The sequence below is a fragment of the Ischnura elegans genome, chromosome 1, assembly GCF_921293095.1.
Source record: "Ischnura elegans chromosome 1, ioIscEleg1.1, whole genome shotgun sequence".
NCBI classification, from domain to species: Eukaryota; Metazoa; Arthropoda; class Insecta; order Odonata; family Coenagrionidae; genus Ischnura; species Ischnura elegans.
Window position 1 is genome coordinate 24,202,573 of NC_060246.1, and position 23,789 is coordinate 24,226,361.

The 23,789-nt window shown below is 39.8% G+C and overlaps 2 protein-coding genes across 2 annotated transcripts in view; one reads left to right on the forward strand and one right to left on the reverse strand.

Annotated features, from left to right (window-relative positions):
* Positions 1-3,573: 3,573 nt before the first annotated feature.
* Positions 3,574-10,095, reverse strand: LOC124157281 (peptidyl-prolyl cis-trans isomerase NIMA-interacting 1-like). The gene is made up of 3 exons (XM_046531875.1): positions 9,992-10,095; positions 8,927-9,130; positions 3,574-4,542 (listed from the first exon to the last, which is right to left on the reverse strand). The coding sequence occupies exons 1-3, from the start codon at positions 10,044-10,046 to the stop codon at positions 4,322-4,324; spliced, it is 480 nt and encodes a 159-aa protein (XP_046387831.1). The 5' UTR covers positions 10,047-10,095; the 3' UTR covers positions 3,574-4,321.
* A 224-nt stretch (positions 10,096-10,319) lies between these two features.
* The window catches only part of LOC124157287 (ecotropic viral integration site 5 ortholog), a 174,616-nt gene continuing 161,146 nt past the window's right edge, over positions 10,320-23,789 (forward strand). Inside the window, exon 1 of the mRNA XM_046531904.1 lies at positions 10,320-10,470. The gene's annotated coding sequence lies outside the window, so the exon portion shown is untranslated. The remainder of the gene's footprint in view (positions 10,471-23,789) is intronic.

The window sequence follows — 23,789 nt, forward strand, 5'->3', positions numbered from 1 at the left end:
GGGTAACAGGTTGCATTGTCAAGGAAAAGTATGACTTTCCTATTTTTCCTCCTCATTTCGACATTGAAACTTTTAAGCCACTCTTCCATGATTGAAGCCGTGTTCCATGCTTTTTTATTCTGACTCCATTTGACCGGTAGCTTCTCAATTTCAACGTTTTTAAAGCATCGTGGTCGAGCTGATTTCCGGATGACAAGAGGCTTTAGGAGCTCCCCTGCCATATTCCCACAAATGAAAATGGTCAAATGCTCCTTTGAGTGCTTCCCTCCCACAGAATAAAGAATTAGGCCCGTATCATAAAAGTCCCCTCGAAGTTTGAGTCGAGGATGGCCTCGTTTGAAGCCGGCCTAGCTCGACGAGGAGATCCCTCGATCGCATCATATCATAAAAGTCTCCTCCAGCTCGGCTCATAGGAGGAGGGGTTTGAGCCAGCGGAAATGACGCATTGTTGAGGACGATGTTTCTGGTTTCAGAGTTGACAGTCTTCCAGCATTGTTCCATGTTCATTTTTTCGAATCGTATTTGCGCAGACATGCGCAGTAGCGATAAACCGAATGCGGCCGGGGATATACCCGCCCATATCAACAATAGAAACAGAAATGGCTAACAAGGGGAATACACGACCTGACGACTGGGGTGGCCGATTGAGCTCAAATTTTCTGATTCGGTAGATCACGGCTATCAACTAAATATGCCGAAGCAAGGCGACGCACTTCTCAAAACTTTTCGAGAAAAAAGCAATTAAAAATCGTAAAAAACGGGTCTACGGTATATATCCGGTATTTCCTTCCATTTACTTAAAGACAGCGGTGGCCCAGTGGTAACGGTGGTTGACTGTGGATGTAATAGGATGGCGAATTCGATCCTCACTCACGGTCCTTTTTTTATTTTATTATTCAAGGATTTTATTGTTTGCATTTTTAAATATTGTTTTCTTATCTTCGTTAGCTCAATGAAAATATTTTTAATTAATTTTTTTAAACAATAATACGTGCTGAAAGGGGTAGAAAATGAAGCAAGGGCTATATAATAGCCTTTCCAAGGGCGATTTTGTCTTTATTTGTTCTCTCTAGGTATATTAGGGTATTGCGAGTGTAAATTGTCTTCTGTAGGGGTGGGGTCAGAATAATGACATTTAAATTATTAATTGGGAGGGAAATCCACCCTATCGACGGATTATGCTTTCATTGGGATTTTAATTGAGAAAATTATTCGTAAGCATGAATGACACGTGTATGCCGTCAAAAATACAGGGCAGTCGATGCGGCGGAGGAAAGAACACGTTCTCCGTTTGTTCGAGTAGTATCCCGAAACTTGCAAACGAAGAATTTAGTAAAATAAAAGAAGTACCGTGAGTGAGGATCGAACTCCCAGTCCTTACATCCACAGTCAACCACCGTTACCACTGGGCCACCGCTGTCTTGAAGTAAATGTAGGGAAATACCGGATATATACCGTAGACCCGTTAAGTTTTGAGAAGTGCGTCGTCTTGCTTCGGCATATTTAATTGATAGCCGTGATCTGCCGAATCAGAAAATTTGAGCTCAATCGGCCACCCGAAGGTCGTGTATTCCCCTTGTAAGTCGGAGCGCATGGCCAGGCAGGAGCAGGAAATTTTGTGCAATTTGGTGGTCAAGTACAAGGACGTAATTGAGTGTAAGCGCTCGGATGCGGAGTCCGTTTTAAGCAAGGCAAGATGCTGGCACAAAATAACGGAAGAGTTTAATAATCGTGGATGAATAATCATCATTTTCTCGCAATGGCGGAAGTCACCTCAAACGCTTTGAGCCGACAATAATCTAACCTCAAAGTTTGAGCTGAGGCTGGCCTCAAAATTCGACGTTTTTGAGGTTGAGGTCGGTTTTATGATATCGTATCTCCTCCTCCTGACGACAATGAGGTGGAGGCCGGCTTCGAGGGGACTTTTATGATACGGGCCTTAGTGTAAATAAAACATCATTGTTTGAATTTTTACCCTAATTTATATAAATAAAACTCGGAAATTCATGTAAACTCTTGCAGTTGTCTCCTTTTACACACAATGATTTAGACGGCAGAGCCCTAAAATACATTCCGGTTTCATCCCCGTTGTAGATATCACATGGTTGATAATCTTTAATTTTTACTTGAACCCTACATTTCCACTCCACGGTTTACATGTCAACGTCATTTGACTCGCCAACAACACTGCTCCAAACAACATTGTGTCTTGCTCTGAAGCTCTCTAACCATCCATTGGAGGCCTTAAAATCCAATTTTCCTAAAGAAACTGCGAATTCCTTGACCTTTTCTTGGACTATTGGACCTGACAATGGAATATTCCTCGATCTTGCCCGCACAAACCATTCCCAAACTAAATCGCTTATTTCTTCATATTCGCAGAGAGGCGTTTTCCTCTTTGAATGTAAATTAAGGCCTAAAATAATCGACGGAAACAACAATTATTCTATGGTGTGTCGTTTTACAAACTATTGTGGCATGGGAAAAGAAGAAATATGTTTCTTAGAACCTACCTCTTTCAAATTCTTTCTTAATTTCGTCCTTCTTCTTAATTGCTTCGTAAACTTGAGTCTTTCCACACTTCAACTTCACTTGTATCTGCTGCAAAAATGGGTTGGCGGATTGGTTAAGAAAGGAGGTAGCAGGAGGGAAGAGGGGTGGAGTATTGTTGAGCATTTGATACAATGTACGTGAAACGAAACGCACTGCACTTTACATTAGGGACGAGGGACATAAGGCACTGGAGGAGGATTAACACTAGGTTTAGGGAGACGCGGAAGTGCTGTGGTCAAGGTTGATGCAATATTGTCATAAGTCCCTCCTGCGACGTGATGTCAGTCAATAATGACGTAGACCATGGTGAACGTGCGACGCATTTAGCTGGTTCCGTTGGATTATTTTCTATGGAGATGGCTTTACACAACATTTTTAGTATTTTATTTCCTTACGGTAAAAATTGTCCATGGAATTTTTGTTGCAATTCCGCTTAACCAAGAAACACGTGCCCGGGAATCGATTCCGTTTCCGCGTTTGACAGTTTCCGTTTAACACAGAGCACCAATGCACGTAAAACCCTATTGTGACCGCCAGGACCAACAAAATTTTCCGGATAAGACAGGTTTCCGCCTAACTCAGGTTCCGCTAAAGGCAGGTTTCACTGTACCATTTCTTTATGTACACATATACTTGGATGGAGCACTGAATGCTCATCCAATTGATTTGAACTTGATGGAATGGCAAAGTTAATATTCACACTGAAAATTGGAAGATGGTATGAAAGAGCTAACAAGATGGATATCCTGAAAATGTAACATCAGCAGTGTTGATAGGAGGTAGGTTGATGGTATCTAAAGTGCAAAAAATATTATGGAAGTAAATATTTGAATGAACAACCACTATCATCCTATTAGCCATTTTCATTTAAATTAAAATTCATTCTTTTATAAATTCATGTTGCTATAGGTAATTGGAAAAAGGAAAATTTTAAAATTAGGTTATAGGTAAATATGGATGAAAAAATAGCAGAAGGCTCTTTTGTCAAATTTGAAGAAAAAGAGTCAAATAAAAATGCTATTTCTGCATGATTGTATACATTCTTTTATTGAGATAGTTCAATGGTGTTAGGTGAGACTACATTAATGCCTTGAAAATTTATGTTACTGTGACAATCAAGACAAAATAGTCTGCATATCAATGGTAAACATATCAACATATTGACAGTAATCGTTAAGCTTCAAGAGAAACTTTAGAGGAGTAATACCATTAAATAAATTAACTTTGCTGTCTAAAAGAAATGATAGTTAACCTTTATCACACATTAAATACTTATTTCACAGAGTACTTGAATTATTTTTAACATTTTATTGGTAAAGAATCGGTGTATTTAACAACAATTATACCCTAAGACAACTTGGAATGATAAACAAGAGATTTGCATACTGCTACAAATCTCCACCTAGAGAAAAATTAAACAAAACATTTATGACATGTTTCTTTGCATCAACAGTCATGAAACAAAAAAATCACGTCACTTATGTGTTGATGCATCATATTATGATCCATTTCAACAAATAAATGAAACATTCACAAGCATTGAACTTAGGCAGTCATAAACACCAGGAGGTAATAACTCTGAAGGCTAGGCCCACATTAAGATCTCATTAGTTGACTTGGATGAGGCTTGGAGGTAAAGCAAATATCTGTTTAAAAAAATTAAGTTTAAGGACAACATAGTTACTTGGAAGTACCCTCATGAATGAAACATGCACACATGCTCGTAATTAACATATTTGCTTGGTTTCATTCATGCAATAGGTTGGCACTAAGCAGTGCGCAGGATTATGTGCACCCCTGAATCAGTGAATACAGGCTCACTAAGTTCCCCCACTTTGAGGGCAAAGGCAGCTTGCTCAAATGGCCTCTGCATGGCTCCACGCCCAAATGGACCAAGGTCACCTCCCTTTCGAGCTGAGCTACAGTCAGAGAACTTCTGGGCTAGCTCTGCAAAGGACGATCTTCCAGAAACAATCTGCTCTCGGTAAGCTGAAAAGGGGAAATGAGATCACTTATACTTTCCTCTCAGAGTCAGACTTAACTCATCAATGATAACATTGCTTGATAAATTCAAGCAATGAAGGAAATCACAGTTAAATCCACCTTAAATCGATTGTTTCCCCAGCTGGGGTAATCATGAGTGATAGACTCTTGTAGAGCAATATGAATGAAACAATTACATAACACTACTGCAATACAAACTCATTTTAAATGATTGAATTGAATTAATTTTATTAATTAATCTTATGAACCTCAAAAACTAATCAAAAGCTCACCACAAGGGTAGGCACACAATCGACAAGAACATTGGCTATCGATGGAAGAGCCTTACATTGCTGAGCGGATATGAGAACAGCTTGCAACAAGGCTAGGGTACCTGATGTCAAATAGCAGGACAAGGTACCTTGGCATGCCTCAGTGGAAGGAATATGGAACTGAGGAACCTCGTGCCCACGATTGCACCGATCATATTAATATCTTTTGGACAACCGTTCCCGCCAACAGCACTCCCCCACTATCTAGATTCCATTTTTAGGCTATCTTTATTCTCCAACGGCTAATTGAAGCTGTGAGCAGGGTTAAAGTCATTGACTCTAGTTTGAGCCAAATACATGCAGAATTTTCAAACATATTTTTTTGATTTTTCTATGATAGCGTAAGCATTGATGATTATACTCTCTGGTCTGACACATTTTTCCATATTTTTTTCCTCCGGTACTTTCTCAAATAATATGTGAGCAATATGTGAGTTCCATTCTCCAATTCTCATGCATTATTCAAAAACGTACTGGATGAAAAAATCCTAAATTTATCTTGTAAATAGCGCATAGAATAAAGTCATCATTGCTAACTAACTAATCAAAGAATTAAAAAAATATGCTTAAAAAATTCTGCATTCATTTGGACTCGAACCATATCCCAGGCTCAATTCGCCAATGACTTCAACTGTGCCCATGGTGTCAAATAGCTGTCCATGAAATAAGGTAGCCTTCAATTGGTATATTCAGAGGTAGGGAGAGCCATCGGCACTGATTGGCACGGGCATGGATACAAAATTCCTCAGCTCAGCATTCCTTCAGCAGGGGCAGGCCAGCACACCTTGCTCCATTATTTGACTCCATAGCTCAATCCTGTTGTAAAGGCATCCTCATTGGCTTTCAGCAACGTAACGCTCTGCTAGCAAGGGATAAAATTCTTGTGCTCAGCACGTAAACCCTCCAGAGTTTAATTCCCACAAATTCGCACCATTCAATGAATCTGAAAGTGGAGCATGGCAGAACACAGACTTATAGCGACAATGGTACCTTTTGACTAGCAATCACTGGGAAGAGGACGTGAAAACTAGGTGTCTGATCAACTTAGGCACATAATTAAGGAAATTAGAGATAGGAAAATTCTACATAGACAGATGGGTGACTACAGTGCTGCAATAGGGTAAGAGATGGATGGAAATAAAATTTGGAAACATGGATTAGGAACGAGAACTAGATAGGAGAAAGCTAAAAGCAATAAAATTTTGTTGAAGGAAGGAGTCTGTATTTATGACAAACATGAATTAGACATCATCATAGGTGCATTTAGACGTGAAAGAGTCCACGGGATACAGGAAAAAAATTTCCATCGAATTTGACCATAAGTTAGTGCTAATGAAATACAGCATACGGCTCTTGGGCTTTGAAAAGGTAGAGGGGTCAGGATGCGGAATGAAGCACCCTGCAGAGGAAAAAAAGAAGAGAATGCCATCAGCTATAATGAAAAAAATGCAGAATTTTAAATGGGGGAGAAAATGGATGGAGAAGAGGTGAGGGCAGGTTACAATTAAAATGATAAAAACTACATAAAAGTCAACTAGATACTTGAAGAGCAGGAAGATTAAGAAACTGTGGAGCAAGAAGGAAAATGGAGGAGAGACGGAAGAGGAAGAACGCAAACAGAAATCAAGACGAGAGGATGTAGGCATCATGAGATAAGCATTAGGTTAGAGATGAAAACAAAGGAAAGCCACGCAGATAGTGGAAAAGTCTGATGTAATGGGCAAGAATTATACAGAAAGAAAGAGGCAGATCTGTTCCACATCAATGTAAAGGCATTATTGGGTGGAAAGACACAAGGAGCCATGCTAAATGATAAGGCTAATAATCTGGAGATGTTAACAGAACATGAAAAGGTTCCTAGAGGAGCAAACTCCTGATTATGCGGGCTAATTATGAGGAGAGGCGGCATGAATAATTGGAAAACATTAATAATCCAAACCTTCACTTTAAATTCATGTAATGTTCACAATTCACGTAAATCAAATAAGGATATTATTTTTTATGCACATTGTACATTATTTTAGATAGCTTCCTGCACTCATTGAGAGTTTTCTTTTGCCAACCGCGATTTTTTTTTGCGGTGATAATGTAATTTTAATCGTTATTAACCAACAGATTGAGGTGACGATGACTGATTACTTGGCTGATAATCAGCTCAGATTCAAGATGAGAGAACCCAAGGTGCAACAGAAAGCCAAAGTAGAGATATTCTAAGAATATTAACAGGACATGTAAGCTTGTTTTGTGGATTATATGGATGTATTGATAAAATGCACTGGATAAAGCTGATGAGTATCATTGAACAAACAAGGATGGATTGAAGAAAGAAAACTGATATGAAATTTGTACATTCCTCAGACTGCGCAAGTGAAGGTAGCCAATGAGAATCAGGATGTGCAAGCAATGGACGAGGTTTGATACAAGGCTGACCATTACCACCACTTCTATTCAACGCGTACTCCAAGGAAGTGGTGAGGGAGGTGTGGAAAGAGTAACATGTAGGAGTTACATTGGGTACACTGATGACTGAGCCATGTTTGTAGATGAGCAGACATTAATTAGCCAGAAGGTAATAGGGTTTGCTGGTACTTATGGATGAATTAGGCAAGCAGTATGGCACCAAGATAAATCACAAGAGTACCAAAGTCATGTAATTTTCTTAAGATTCAAGAGCAAAGAAGATAAGACTAAATGTAAAATTTGCTATCACAAACTTAAGTATGTACAAAATTTAAACTGTTTAGGCAGTGAATTAGAAGAACATGGTCCCAGCAGCTCAACGAGAACCACATTGGCATGGGAGGTGTTCATGAAAAGGAAAGAGCTAATGAGGAGATAATTATGCAAACGTGGACATACAAGGCCAGTGAAAATTCTAAAGAAGAGTACTGCACTTTATGGTGTGGAAATATGAATGGTGGAGAGAAGGAGCTCAAAAGATTATAGAGCCCTGAGATGAAGGTGTAGAGGAGAATGGAGAAGATGAGATGGACGGAGAGGAAAAGCAATGAGGAAGAGCCACATATGGTGGGTGAGGAGAGGAAACCTCAAAAAGGAGGTAGGGAGGAGAATGAAAGTGTGAATGAAGCGAGTAATGAGCCGAGAGGAGAGGCTGAGAACGGCATTAGATAGGAAGATGGCAGGTTCGGAAGGATGGAGAGGGATAGCACTTTTGAATAGAATTAAGGGTGATAGGCCTCACGACAAATTTAAGATAGCGGTAAAATAAAAAAGAAACTTGGTGACAATATGACCATCATTTGCTCAAGAAAAGGAATCAAGGAAGGAATAAGTATATGTGAAGGATAATGATTTCAAAGTCCCGATCAGTGACGTAGCAAGGGGGGGGGGGGAGATCTGGAACCCCCCTGCCCCAAAATATAAAAACAGAATCACTTTCCTACATATTTGAAAGCATAATATTGAAAAAGCATGAATTTACAGAAGATTTCTTTGACAAATGAAGTTTTCTTCGATTACGTGAAAAGTGTTAAAATTAGTTAAAAACCCTCTACTTAATAACATATTGTTCATAAACTTTCCCCCCTGAATTAAAGTCCTGGCTCCCGCACTGGTCCCAATACTTTTATGATGGGTGTTCAATGTACCCATGCAAATTTTTTTTGCAGAATATTAAGGCTGAATGTGGTTAAGGGGAAGCAAAAAATTGACGGCTTTGAATTTGTCATTGATGCATAAAAGCATATAATTAAATGCGTCTCGTGAAGACAAAATCAAAACCATTTTTGTCGACTAATCATGATAAAATGTTAATTATATCCGCACATAAGAAAGATTTATCAATTGTAGCCCCAGGCATAAGTTACAGTCACCCAGGATGATTCAAGTTAAGTAACAGTCAAGTGGCAGTTATTGATGCTGCAATTCTCACTCATCCATATAAATTTTAAGTAAAAAATATCATACAAAAATCCCATTCATGTTAAAAGTATTTAATGTGGTTTAATACCCCTATGTTTAAAATTATGATTAAAATACAGCGTATTGCAACAGAGCCAACACTTGACTAGGACTGAATTAAGAGCAATAAAACTTACATTTTACTAAATCTAGTGCTTCTTCCTGACTTCGCGTTATTTTATCTTCGCGCCAGGACGAAGGCCTTCTTGAGTTTCGATGTTTCACCAACAGGTGGCTACACTGTACATTTTCTGGTCCCCCAGTGGAAATAGGACTAGCCTCTTTTTCTGGTCGGTCCCATTGACTTTCCTTAGTGTATACGTTTAAATAGTAATTTTGCCCTGCAAATAATGTTCAGAATTATCTCAGGCGTCCATGGTGAACACGGAGTCATTCATAAGATTAGATACTATTCACCGTGCTTCCGTAAATGACAGCAATCGAAAAAATTAGGAATATAATCGATATTTACATGCGCACACAAAAGCAATTTTAACCTACATTAAAAGCTCATTTATTAACAATAAATGCATGAATACAACAACACTAGGTCCTTAGAGCAAGATAAACAGATAAAAGCATCGAGAGAATCGCGGAACATGATCGGAATTCTTCAAAGAATTTTCATCCCAATGCACATCTTCTGCTAACATATATGAAATATATGAATTGGCTGGAAGGTAGCCGTCAGATTTGATACCCTCATACCTCAAGATAAAACATACCATATGCCACGCCAAAATAATCCCATTCAAAATTAAAAGCGGCTTGCGCAGCGGATAATTACAAGTAAGGAAAGAAAACACATATGGTTCGTCAGTAATTGGAATAGCACATTGAGTAATGACAAAAATAACAGCCTGTAGCACATGCATGGGTTTGAATAAACAGCCGGCCTTCATGGCGAGGTTTTGGGTCATCAGTAGCATAAATCGATCGCGGGGACAAAATCAAAATATTCCCACACGCCGAATTTTTCACTTGATGCTGTGACTACATCTACCTATCTATACTTATGGAGTAAATGCCAATAAATACCGTAGATAAAGCAAAACACAATGTCACATTTCCCTAATCTTGAGGGAAGTTAATGCCCTACGTACACCTTTATGTAAGTGGAGACCTTAAAGTATAATGTAATGCAATTAACCACGATCACAATCCATCAATTTGAATATAAATAAAAGCTTGCAGAAACCGACCAGTAGACCTGCTTAACCTCTTTTCCCACCCAGAAGGAAGGTCTTCGTCCGCCATTTCTCTGCTTTGTGCAAATGGATGCGCTGTGTGCTATGCGATTGTTTCCTATTTGTGAAACCTGAGAAACTTTATTTCGGTTAAACGAAACCAACGAAGCACAGTTCGTTCATTTTTCAGGTTTTACCTTGCTTAAAATTTGACCACATAATGCCATTGGACAGATTCAAGAATATTCACCTGGCTGAAGAGTTTTAAGCCAATCAAATGATACCTTACATAACCTTCTAGGGATTTGCTTATCTGGCAGGTATATTCGTAAGAAGTGGGCGTACGAGCGGGATGAGTGTTGTGGGAGCGCGGTTGAACTGTTATTGTTGACCGTACAACGGGTTCACCGTCGAGTGAAGTTGTGTCAGGTGTCTTGTGAATTATAGACCTGCTTCTATAGAAAGGATTTTTCTCGGACTTCTCTAACAGTGCTGTAAGTACCATTGATAACTATTCCTCTGTGTTCCTTTTTCAAGGAAGCGTAAATAAATTGTTGAAGGATACCGCAGTCGGAGAAAAATTCTACGAACTTAATTTTTTGTGGTGGACCGTGGATGTAGTTATGTCCGATATGTAGTTAATCATTCTCTCATTTTCGTGCTGTTAATTGAATTTTATTTGGCCTAATTACCTGTATGGGTAGTGATCCTTCATTCGTATCATGTCGAATGTAGATATAGCTTGGTCTTCTTCATTTTCCCCCACTAAACCTGGAGAATTTCTCAATAAAAACTATATTTTTCGTGCATCATGCTACGTATAATCAATGAAAGTAACTATTTTCACGTTCTCTTAAAGTATGGTCTTGTGGCACGGCATAACTTCGGCTGGAGGATTTAACCTAGTTAAAAGTTATGCATTCAGTTCTTTTTAATACCACATGGCGCTTGTCACCTTTTATAGTTATTTTCGTATCAATAGACTTTGCAATTTTTTTCCTTATTCGTAAAAATAAGGAGCGTGAGAACGCCTTTAGATACATAGATGAATGACAAAGTGGAAGTGACTGCTTAAAATGTGCCGCACTACACAGCCTATTCAGGTGGCTACATAGAGGTATGAGGCTCACACCACAAAGCACTTACTGACGGCAATACGTATATACATGTGGTGTCTAGCTGTGCTACACTAGCTGTGTCCGATAAATTTATAGAGATGTGATGGGCGATTACGGAATATTTGTGCGAGTGACACATTCATGTCAGAGCCTATATCAGCAGCAGAGGCTACATTTTTTTGTCATAAAGTTGAAGTGCATATTTTGCTGGTTGCATGTAAGTAAAAGGACCAATGCCGAAGGCTGTACTAGGGTGGCTCCTGTGAATTTGTTTACATCATCATTCTCGAGACCGGTGTTACCGGCAACTAATTTCATGTTTCTGAAGCTCTGTTTGTCGACGTCGCATCAGTGGGATAGGCAGGAATTTCTTTCGGGGTGGGGATCCAAAACCAGGATGGAAAAAATTTGAAATGCGGGGTACTAATTAGAGGGTTTCAAACTAATTTTAACTGTTTTCATAATCGAAACAACTTCATTCGTCAAAGAAATCTTTTGTAAATCCATGATTTTTCAACATTTTGTTTTTTTTCCACGAAGGAAAGATATTGTTTTTTTTATATTTCGGGGGGTCCTTACTCCCGGACCTCCCCCCTCGCTACGCTACTTTCGCTTGGAGACGCATCTGGACGGTGTGAAGGTTGTCATTGTTTGTCATGCTCATTCGAAGGCGGTGGGAAATGAGATTTTAGTCGTTCTGTAGGTATTGAGAATTTTTTTGGAGCCTGCACCTTCGATGGAATGAAAGTGATGGCCAAAGTTGTATTTGGACCATAAGTGGTCGCACGATTTTCGGAGAAGATAAGATGCGGGAAAGTGGACGCTATTTTTCTCTATCTACTGCTGATAAGGATCTCGCTTATGATGATTAATCGTCGTCTTGTCACGCGTTGATTGAAACTTCTTTGAGTGCCATGAATGTGAACCTGTAATTTTGTGCCCTTATTTAATCCATCTTATATTTTTATTGTTATTTACTCACGTTATCAGTTTTCTCTTATTAAATGAATTAAATTTTGCCGTCAGTCTAACCCTATCATTTTTTATCGAGAGGATCCACTTCTGGCTGTATTTTTAGTTCCTGAAAAGTTAATGATTTTTCTCTGTATCGAGTCATATTGTGTGAATTTCGTCAACTCAACCCAAAGTTTTCTACTTCATCGTGCACCCATTATTGTTTTTGATGATAATGAGTGTGATGGCTGCCAGTGGAGGAAATGAGCGAACTAACGTTTTTATACGAATCTTGGGAGAGGTGTATTTTTTGTACATGCATTCATTTATTGATGGTTTGTAATCAATTAATGGCAAAAGTTGAAATTAGACGCCTTTTTTTGCTTTTTCCCTTTTATTAAAGATGTTGTGAACAGCAAGACTTTGCCTCTTCGCGTTTGTAGAAGCTCAGTTAATAGAGGTTTTTTTAATCTGGATAAATGAGGAAAGAATGCCACTTGTCAATTTACTGCGGTTTACCACCAAAGATTCAAGTTAATGTACCTTTCGATTTGAATCCAGTTTACTTTTCTGGCTCGAGTGTGGGCTTCAAGGGCTCACCTCACCACCCTATCATGGGCCCAGGAATATCCCCTCCAAATGACCCCCCTCCCCCCGAAATGCATTACCCTTCCAAGTGGGCCCCCTCCCCCCAGAGAAGATTTGCTGGCCACGGACTGTATCTCTTTTAGACTGATGTATGGAACTACTCGAAGCCGCCAATAGCGATCGGGTATCACGTCGTATTCACTTCAAATGCGAAGAGAAGTATGCATGGAGTGTAGAATTGAAATGAGAATGGAAAAAATTGAGCCTGATGGAAATGTAGGGAAGCAATTTAATCCGAGGGATTGATATAATCGGATAGACTAATTTTGATGCAAATCCCATTTTTAAGTAAAAGCATTGAATCGATTCACCAAATGAGTAGAAAATGGAAATATTCATGAGGAATAACGAGTATATTTATTTCATTAGAAAAGCATTTATGATCCTTGAAATTACTTTATTTTGATTCACGATGTATTTGAGGCCACCTTTTCTCATTCATGCACATGTTCACACTTTTAACTGTCTCCTCTCAACACTTTGAAATTGTCTTGGAATGCTCATTACTTATGTATAAAATTATGGGTATAATGGCGTATCATCTAAAGAATTTCAGTGAACGTCGATTGGAATAGTTTCCAGTTTTTTTGGAAAAATGTTACGATTTCCCTTCGATATACTCCTAATAATAATAAATAAAATATTATACCGTTTTAGGTAGGTTGCCATGGTACTTGTCGACTAAAACTTATCAATAATAATGAAAATAAGACGTAATTAGTTTACTGTTAAATGACATCATGTAGGTTGTTACATTTATAAATGTTTTACGAGAAATTTACTCCATAAGCTTACTTCGTCTGAAATCGCACGAAAAATATCACGGGGCTGAGGTATCGACTAAATAAGGGACTTCGACGTCGAATCATCGACTACGCACATTTTAATGGTAATTTCGCCGTTATTTCATAACAAGTGCATTTAGGACCGTCCGATCCCCTACGACAGTGGAATCTCTAGTAACAAACTCACACATCCATGTCATGAGTTCTGAAAATCTCATCTAGGCGGGATTCAAATTTGCGATCGGTGGGTGAGGACGTTAACCCTATCGCTACCTATGCCGAAAATTTTAACGAGGATTGCTGCCCCTCCTTGCCATCCCACGGCGGTATCCGTGCATCATCGGTAAGCATATCTTATCGAACTATGGAGTGATTGAGCAAACAATCTATTTATACTCCATTTGCTTGTTCATGCATTCATCTTGTTTTATGGGCTTTATTTTTGTTTAATTGGCTATATTCGATTGCGTTTTGCTTGTGCAGGGTTTACAGCTTTTTAAGAACTCTGACATAGATTTTTTGTAGCCCTTCGGAGTTGCTCTACTTCATGTTAGCTAGAGAAAAAAATTTGTGCCGATTCCTTATTTTGGAAAAATATGAAGTATTGGGCAAACGATGAATGTTTTCCCCCATCATCTCTCCCAAATGACGGCATTCCGAACGTATCTCAGTGCTGGGAGACTTCTGCTGTGCGTGCTCCTCACGCCAAGACCCTTGTTCCCTATTGCTTCCCATTTTCCAAACCCCTTTCAGGGACAAAAAAGTCCTCGTGAGGTCTCTCGACAATTTTTGGCAACTTTGTCTTTTTCCTTAAACTAGCTATGTCATTCGGTTTATGTTTTCATATTTTGATGGGTATTTACTGCGTGGGCATCTTATAATTACGTCGAATCCCTTTTCCAGTTGGCTAGTAATATTTTACATCAGTGATCACTCCTTATTAAGTAGGTGCGCTGAATATAGCGAGACGTTCAAGGCAAGCAGGTTACTGTGGAGTCATGCTCAGCCGTAGGATGTTTCAGCTGGAAAAGGAAATTCACGTTGTGAATGATCCCTGTGGCTGTTGTCACCGTAGCTTCTAGTTGTGAGGGCAGCCGTCTCCACTCAGAATTTTCTCGTCGTTTCCCATTTCAAGTCAAGCTTTAGATTTTTGTTGCATTTAACGGTGAATTTTTCGCTGGGCTTTGCCTTCAGAACCTATTTCATTTTTATTGCTGTTAGTGAACTGCTTTTATTTTTATAGCGGGTCCCAATTTGCCTTTGGCTATACATTGGGAGAGTTTAAAAGATTGTTTGTGTTCTGCTTTGTCGAATGGACAGAGGGAGTAGAATTAGTGTATTTAAGCAGGTCGGTTCATACTCCGACGGCTAATTAAAATTTCTTCCTGATTGCACTTTGTTCATGCACTTGGAGAAGTTAGCACAGCACTGATTAGCTACTTCAGGTGGCAAGACCTCATCCTTACTCCACCCCCATCCACCTCAGAAGAAGAAGACCGCGATTTGTTCTCAATTTTTCTTTTTAAGCCTAATGACGATGATGGCGTACTTCTGCCTCCCCAGCACCGCAATCGACTTCTTAGATTTTTGACATGCATTTTGGATTCTAAGTACGTATGCGTGGTGAATACAAGCAACTTACACTTTTCATTCCATGAATGGGGTCGATTCTTCCTAAATTTTATCCTTTGGCGCGATCTACCATTATGGTAACTGAGCAGGTGACATTTATTTTGATGTCGCATTCGAGCGGATTGTCCATATGAACCCCAACTGCAACAAGGAGCTTTATTCTCAATTTTTGAAAAACTTAACTCCATGGTCGAGTTTTTTCCGTCGAATGTTATATTTTCAGGAAGGCCAAAGATGAGATGCGAGGTACTTCTTGTTAGAAGTTGAAAAAAAAGCAAACTGACTTCATTCTGACAAAGTCTTTTGTTGTTTGGTGAAGATACACTGACCTCTAGAGTGTTGGATGAGTATGGCCAGCGGAGGATTCGGATGAGGGTGCGGGAGAGAATGGGGAAGGTGAGGTGGACGAACGAGGAAGTGCTCGCCGTAGTGGGCGAGGGAATGTGGAGAGGGCTGACATGAGTAGGCGGTTGGAGCGGGTAATGATTGGGTGCGGGGTGCCGAACTACGTGATGAGACGGATGATGCTGGATTAGTGGGGAAGGATGAGGACGGGAGGCCCTATGGGCGAGAAGAGTTGGCTGAGGAGGAGGAGGGATGTTATATTCGCAAAAGAAATACCTAAAAGATATTAATGATGTCTATATAGGATATTCCACGGTTAATTAAGAGGCTTTACATTTTAGTAGCCCGTTATCCGTTTCGTGCCCTTAAAAGTTTTTTTCCGTATAATTTTTTTGGAAAATTGGAAGGGCATTCAAGTCCGTGTCAAACGTGGTGGCTCCTGCGCGGACGTCTGTTTTTGGGTTAAGTACTGTTATACGAGGGTGTAGGTTGTAATGGATTTATGAACTACTTTCCTGAAAGCACACTGAAAAACCTACCTACTTAAGATTCGAGAGGCGACCTTTTGCCGCTGGCAAAGCAGCAATATGCTAAATTAGGACGCTCGCGATTAAGAAAGTTGGGTTATGAGAACTGTGCGGAATACGGACAGTCGCGGTCAGGGCAGGTTTAGGGACTGCGCGTAGAACACACATTGTTATATACAAGAGCAGGAAAAATTTACGGAACACGGAAGTGCCGGCGCATTCGGAGGCCACCAAGTTTCAACCGGACTGTATGTGTGCCGGGCCGCCGACTCATCGTGTTTTGGGTTTCAGTGAATATAATTTCAGTGTCCTAGAAAATTGTTTCGTGTGCCGGTATCAATCTTTGTATCAGATTCGAAGTTCCCGAATGTGTCGGTTGTCTGCGAATTTCAAGCTTTACAGTGGCCTTTTCCAGAAAATGGAGGAGGCTATCCGAAATTTTATTGGGGGAAAGTGATGTCTTTCGGGAAAGCCGTTTGGAGGGAAATCGATTTGCCTGGAAAGAGACACTTGGTGCACGTGGGTGATGGATTTGCGAAGGCGGGGTTTGCGGGAGTAAGCCCGATCGAGTCGTTTTGGGAGACGGGAGAGAGAAACTGCTTTTTACATCGCCAAGTCAAGTCTCTCCGATCCGCCCGCGTCCCACTTACCCTAAAAATCGCCCAGCTCCACTTTCTTCACGATCCGCGGAGTTACTTGGCATCATGCTGAGAATTCGTTGGTGCATTCCTCTTTATTCCAATGCCCTTGGTCGCTTAGCTATGGGCGAGTTCCACGCTCAAGCCTGGAGTTCAAGATCATCTTTTCCGTCCTTCCCGAGCGATAGCTCCAAGAACCGCTCCAATTATGGCGGAGAAATGACTGCCTCTCGAAATCAATTTCCGCGATTGCTCGAGGGATGGAGATCCCATCCCTGTAGCCTTATCCATGCCGTCTTCCAACCAATCATAACGTCGCCCGCTAACAGCGATTGTAACGCCGCGCTTGGCTTTTAATTGAATGGAAGTTATAAATACCGAAAATGACGGAATAAGTGATGTAAAAAGGGACGGTGGGTGTGACCGTGTGATTTAGAGAATGATGGGTCGAGCGTTACCTCTTTAGGTCCCTGAAAACCTATCGCGCTGGAGCAATAGCTCTGAGGGAGCGGATGCGATGATCGTGTAATTCAGGCTTAAAATTGTGCAGTCATTTCTCTTCTCGTCCCTAGCCTTTGAAAATGATCGTTTCTTTTCTAGGAATTAGATTTACCGGCAAAAAGATAAAATCTCCATGTTCCGTGTTGAGGACTTCAATAATTGGTGAATTCAACCGTTCTTCCGTGGAGGACTGTTAACGGCAACATTTTACTCGTTGTCTAGGGGAGAAATTTTTCCCCACTAGTGATATTGCTGTCACTACGTGGATCTCCTCTTTTTCTGAGTTTTGGGTATATATCCTATTTTTGTTGTAATAAATTTCTTTTAGATATGCCTGCAATTTTTCTGACAAACCTAAATGTGTGCATTACGGATAATTTCATCGTTAAATTTGGGACCGAATCGGGAAGTATTTGATACCATCCCTATTGATATCGAATATATAAAACCTCCAGTAAATTTCGTAAGCACCGTAAAAATAGCGTTTTCCTCGTGGTTGATGATTGTTGATGCTTGCTGATGTTTTTATTCAACATGATAGTGTTATAGATAGGTGACGGCGGTAATTGTTATTGGATTACCCTGTTTTTAACTTTCTAGTGTCTCACTTCAGCTCTTATGACTTTGGAACCCACTTGAATCTCTCTTAGTTTTATAAATGTAGAGTGTGCGTCATTAACATCCCAGGAGGCTCCATTGTTGAAGAGAGCGATGGGAAACCTGGCAACGCCTGGATGTGTCACTGCGCGTCGCGCCAATGCTTTTGTCCCGCTTTCGATCTCCCATCTCTCAATGCCGCGCCGAGTGACAGTGCCCACGCCCCAATCTGCCCCCGCAGTCAGGGATGTCAGGTGAATTGAAACTGAAACGAAGTAGACACCTTAGTGATCATCATTTTTTTTTAATTTCCAGCTACCATCAATTTAAATTCATCCACTGCCTTGTTAGCTTGCGTTGTATCATCCCCTAGATAATTTAATTATGTATTATAATGGTAAAATACTTAATTTCAGTCATTTGCAATATAATTCCTTGCATACAATAAGCATCAGCTTAATTAGAATGAAATTGGGCGAAAAATGAGAAGAGCACTCTTTTGGTGGGGTTGCAATCCGAAACGTGTAGCAGCACCTAGACAAACAAAGATATCCAAGCATGGAGGCAAGTTTATGTACAGTAAAGTGTTCATTATTACAAAAATAAAAAAGTCTGTACACAACAACAACAACGAATTAGAAATTATTATAAGAAGAAGATCCGTGGATACTTAAATTGCTTATCACGCAAAATCAATCGAATTCCGCCTTTTATGTCCCGATACCATTCCCGCGATTATTCATTGTTATTTTTCCCCCTAATTGGTCCACCTCCTCGGCGTCGCATTCCGTTCATCTTTGACCCTCGATGCCCTGGCGAGAGGACAAGCGGCCAGCTGTTGTGCCGCCTCCGGACGGAGCCTGCCTTCCGCGTCGTCGTCCTACGCTGCGCGCATCAATGTTGGGCCCCTCTTTTTAATTATTTTTTATTTTTTGCCCCCCGTCGCCCACGAGAAGAGTCGCCGCTTCCTTTCCCACCATTCGTCCACTTTCACCAGTTGTGCGCCTTGCGTTTTTCTTATTTTTTTGTGGCCTCTCGGTGGGTTGGCGGCTGTGCGGTGTGGGCGCCAATCCTTTCTGGGCAATTTTCGCGTCTCTCCTCTTCTGGTCGTCTCCAATCATACGACACGCCACGCTGGTTATGGTGCGAATATTAATTTTGCGTCGGGCATCAGGTATTTTGTCCAAGTGCAATTACACCATTGAGTCAACGAGGAATTGGGTCTTTGCATAGTATGATTTACTTTGTAATTTGCATTTGACGATATTGTTTTGTTCTCCGATTGTCAACTATGGATGAATTGAATTTACGATGACAGGATCTAATTTTCAATCAGGGATAAACATTTCATATGACATATTCAATGCAAAAAATTTGTTTCATTGCTCAACAAAACTGTTCAACTGCGACAGGGTCGAGTTCGTGGAAGAGCGAAGTACAATGGCATATTCCAGGAATGTGATGAAAACGATACTTTTCCCCAGGCATATATCTAAGGAGTTTTGCTTGTATGGCATTTATTCCGTGGAATACGGGTAAATACCAATAAATACTGCGTCCTGATAGAGGAATAGTATGGAATACAGTAGGATTAAGGGATGAATGTTGAAAAATAGGAATTTATACGTGCCGAAGAGATAATGATAAATACTGCTGCTGTTTACCTCGGGATTATTTGGGTTAATGGAGGAAATGGAATTTGGTTTTGGCCCGGAAGGAGCTATCGATGGGACTGAGGTAATAGCCACAGGGCCTTTACACATGCATGAGCCATCGAGAGTCAACTGTTACTTTAGAAAAGGATCAATATGTCCGTGGAACGAAACTAAAGAGCACCTTTGTTTCTTCGTTTGCATGAATGTATCTAATCCTTGCCTTTCTACCCTATGAAAGTTATCTGCTCGCGTATTGATGAATTCTTCTCGGGCTCTCAGCCATATTAATTCTGTCGTATAAGCCGACGTTTAGAGAGACGACTTGTCTCCCGTCTTCAAGGCCGTGTTACACTCTTTGAAAGTCCTCTGAACCGATACGACCAGCTAATACGACAGAATTAACCTGGCTGAGAACCCGAAAAGAATTCATCAATAGTATTCACCAGGAGAAATTAAAATCGTTTATCTGCTCGCGTAGGTTGCTTTCCCTTTTGTTATGAATTTGACAAGTAGACGTTCAGAAGTTCTTTTGTGTTGAGTGGAAGTATTTGCAGCAAATTCATCAGAATGCCGGGAATGGAAACTTCTTTGGCTTCTCGTGGGTGCGGCGGTGGGGATAGTATGTGCAGCTGTTGTCTTGTGTTTTTCTGATGTCTATCTCACCAGCTATTTCTCCGCGTTCCCAATCCTTTCCAGTCGTCCTTCGGATTTTACTCGTGTATCGATCCGACGAATATGACATTGCCGTTTCAGAAAATCGTTCTGAGATGTTATCTGCGCAAGTTCAGGGCCAATATGCGATGATTGTCTCTCGTAAATCTCTCGCTTTATTTTTCCCTCTGAAATTTTCAGAAAGGCACTGGAAGGGAGAAATGACGGTACTCCCACCCTGATTCTTCGCGATCCTCTCATTAGGTTCACTCCAGTTAATTCTGTGCTGTGATGATGTGCTAATACAATGGACTCTTTCACCCTTTTTTTTAATAATTGAAGATTACGATAGAGTTTGGAAAAAGAGACACCCGTATTTTTCCGTTTTTCGATCACTCGACTACTTCTCGAGCTTTTCGCGGCGAAATGTCGACGAGATTACTTTTTCTGACAAGTTCATGACGTCACCGTTACTTGCTGTGCGGCTCGCCGCTTCTCCGGAACTTCTAGGCCTTGCAAATCCGTTTCACTCAGTTCGCTCTCGTAAAAACTCTGGTAAGCGATTCTTTCCGTCAAATGTTAGTGTTTCTGGACGACAATTCAACAAAACTTTTATGGCGTCACTAACTTGTGAAAAGAGGGCGGAAAACTTATTTATTCCAGAGTTAGCGTATTTTAGCGATAGGTTTTGACGATGAAATGAGATAATTTTTTTCATTGTCTACCTCATGGTTTGTATCTTTCTGTACAATAAGCCCGTTCTTGTTTGCAGTTTGACCAGAAAATAAGTTCTTTCACTTTATTTATGAACGTCTTGTGGAGTTCGGACGAATTTTCTTATAATTCTACCCAACATATTAAATAGTGTTTCCTATGTGAATATAGATTTAGGGAGAAGTTCGGTGTTAAAATTTAATTGAATCTGCCTCATTGATAACTGAATTGCTACGACCGCAATCGATAACGATTGCTACGACAGCGGCTTTTAATGATATTCAGCGTTATATCTGTGAATCAGCATATGATCTTTCTCTCCTTCTTTTTCAGATAATCCTTATTGACATTAGCAAGTGTGTCATATTTTACTCTGGTGTGGATATTCCCCTGGTCATATTGTTTTAGACCAGCCGTACTAGTCGGTCAGATGTCACCTCGTATTCATATCAGCTGGCCATTCCCTTTCTTTTTTTCCCTCTTTGCATCGTTGAGCTCTGGTTGTCTGTCGCTGCATACCGTGTTTTGCGACCGGCTGTTGACCTGCTTCGGGGGTGAATCCGAGACGACGGCAATTTGATTCCTTTCCCACCCTTCAAGTTGTCACGAGTGCTCGGTGGTGGTACTTCCTTGGCGACTTCCCTCGTAAGCGTTTGGATACGCATGAGTTTCGCAGTCGATGGGGTGTACCTAAAAGAAATTGCTTGTGGCCTATTTTATTAAAATGTTTTTATAAACTCGGTTTGTTATTTGTAATCTTTTCCGGGTCAAATCTTACAACTCAATTTTAATCCACTTTCCGATTAGCTATCAAGCTGTAGTTTTCACTGTAACTCAAAACTAGATGACCATGAAATATACTAACACTTTTATTGTGATTGGCACTGTATCTCGATTTTTATTCAGAATTTAAAGTTAACTACGGGGATTAGTTTAAAAAATGGCCTACGAAATCCGATGGCAGCGCTGCGATCATCTGAGGCACGAGAAAGGTGGGTGTATATTAAAATGTAATTCACTGTTTTTCGTAGTTCCATTTTATTATGATGTTAAATATAAATTGAGTGTTATAATGGAACATGCACCCAACGTTTTTCTTAGTATATGAAGCAATTTATTTGGAGACTCCGTCAGGCTCTTAGAAAATTTTTATTGAATCTTATACAGTTTTCTCCTCTATCAGAAACTGTTGATATATTATGTTTGTAATTATGTATTAATATGCGAGGATAAGGATTTATATCTAATATCTCAAAATCAGTGATGTGATGGAACGAGTGAAATAAAATCAAATTATTATTAACGATTACATTGTTGGTAATTTTTAATTGTATCTATTCGATACATTTTGAAAAGTAATTTTTACTTGTAATCTACTCCAAAGCTCGTGCGAGTAATCGTTACATTTTGGTAATCAAAAGTGAAATTTTAAATTAAACGCGCGCTGGTAGAAAGAAAGGTTACAGCTCCCTGAACTTCTTCACAGGTGTAAATTCTTGGTAAAAAAACAAATTATTTATGTCGAAAGTTTCCAAATCAAACCTATTAATTATGATTTTATGCAGTTTCGTTAACTAGTGAAAATGCTGGCTTGCATGTTAGAACTGGGTTAGAAAAAATATTGACAGCAACTGAATCACGTACAGGAGAAAAATTAAAGGTGATTGTAATCTTAGTTTTTATCCTAATGATTATTATTTCAAAGAATAATTTGTAATTGTAATTACTCACGAATTTTACAAATTTTAAATGTGATCGAGTCCGATTTCATTTTTTAAATACTTATCCTTAGCTGCTGCATTGGCATTTTTATGATGACGAAGTCGCTTCGTCGAAACTAGTTGATAAATAGTGTGTGGGAGTGTGCACCTTTTTAAATTTTAATTTATTTATCGGTGTTGAAAAAGTTACTCTTGTAATGTCAGAAGCAATTGTATTATCTCCAGGGGTAAGATTTTTTTTCTTTTCGATTGAGTTGGAGTTGTAGGTGTTATTGTCAGTTCAGAAGGGGAAGGCGGGAGACTATGATGAGATGTTATGGTGACCCAGGTGCGTATATTTACGTACAAATTACATACCGCGGTCTATTTTCGTTATTAAATCATGCGAGAGGTTATGGCCGCGCCATGAAATTGTAGAACCTACAGCCTGTAACTGCTCTAACGAAATCCCTTCTAATATTTATTAAAGTCCTTCATTTTTCAGGTGAAAAGAATTCCTGAACCTATTGGTTTCGCAAAATACCCTTCCGATCTTCCAATTGAAAGTTTCTGTGGGATCTGGATCAGTAATGGGGCTCTAATGTGATGTTTTCCGTGCCTCTCTGAATGATATCTATTCTCGATTTCTCAAGAAATCTAAACCAAGCGCACAGTTTCCGAGTATCTAACGGTTCCCAGCATAATTCTTTTAATATCTGCGTAAAGGTTCCAGTACTCCCTTAGCAGTTTTTGAAGAATAGTGCCGCTTCCCTTTGTATTTCATTATGTTCATGGATCATCTTTCTTCGCCGGAAAGTACTTCTTCATTAATATATAATATTCATCGCACGCATTTAGATGTTATATATCATTGAGTGAACATAACTTTAATCTGAGATGGGCTGGTAATGAAATTTTTGTTCTTCTTCGTTTCCGTAGTTCAAGTGATTTTACGCTTTACTTTTTGTTCTCCGTGAAAAAGCGTTAAAGATGATCAGTGACAACGTAATTGCAGTCGTCGTTAAAATATACACCGCTTAAATTTGAAACTTATTATGTTGGAAATTTTTGATAGTTACCTTTTGTGGCAAAAGGAAATTGAGTCTTACCGTGAATTAGTGGTGTTCTAACTAAGTGGCGTAATAACTTCTTAGCTCAGGGTGAGTCATGCTCGCACACGCGTACATCAGCCCGAGTCGGAAGACAAGGTGAGCGATGTTAGGTTAATTCTTTCACTAGATGTATCGTACTATAAACAGTGATCAGGCAAAAAGAAATAATTTGTCGGTCCTACGACCCTCTCTCACGTTTGGTCATCGGATTTTAGAAGAAAAAATCTGATGCCCAG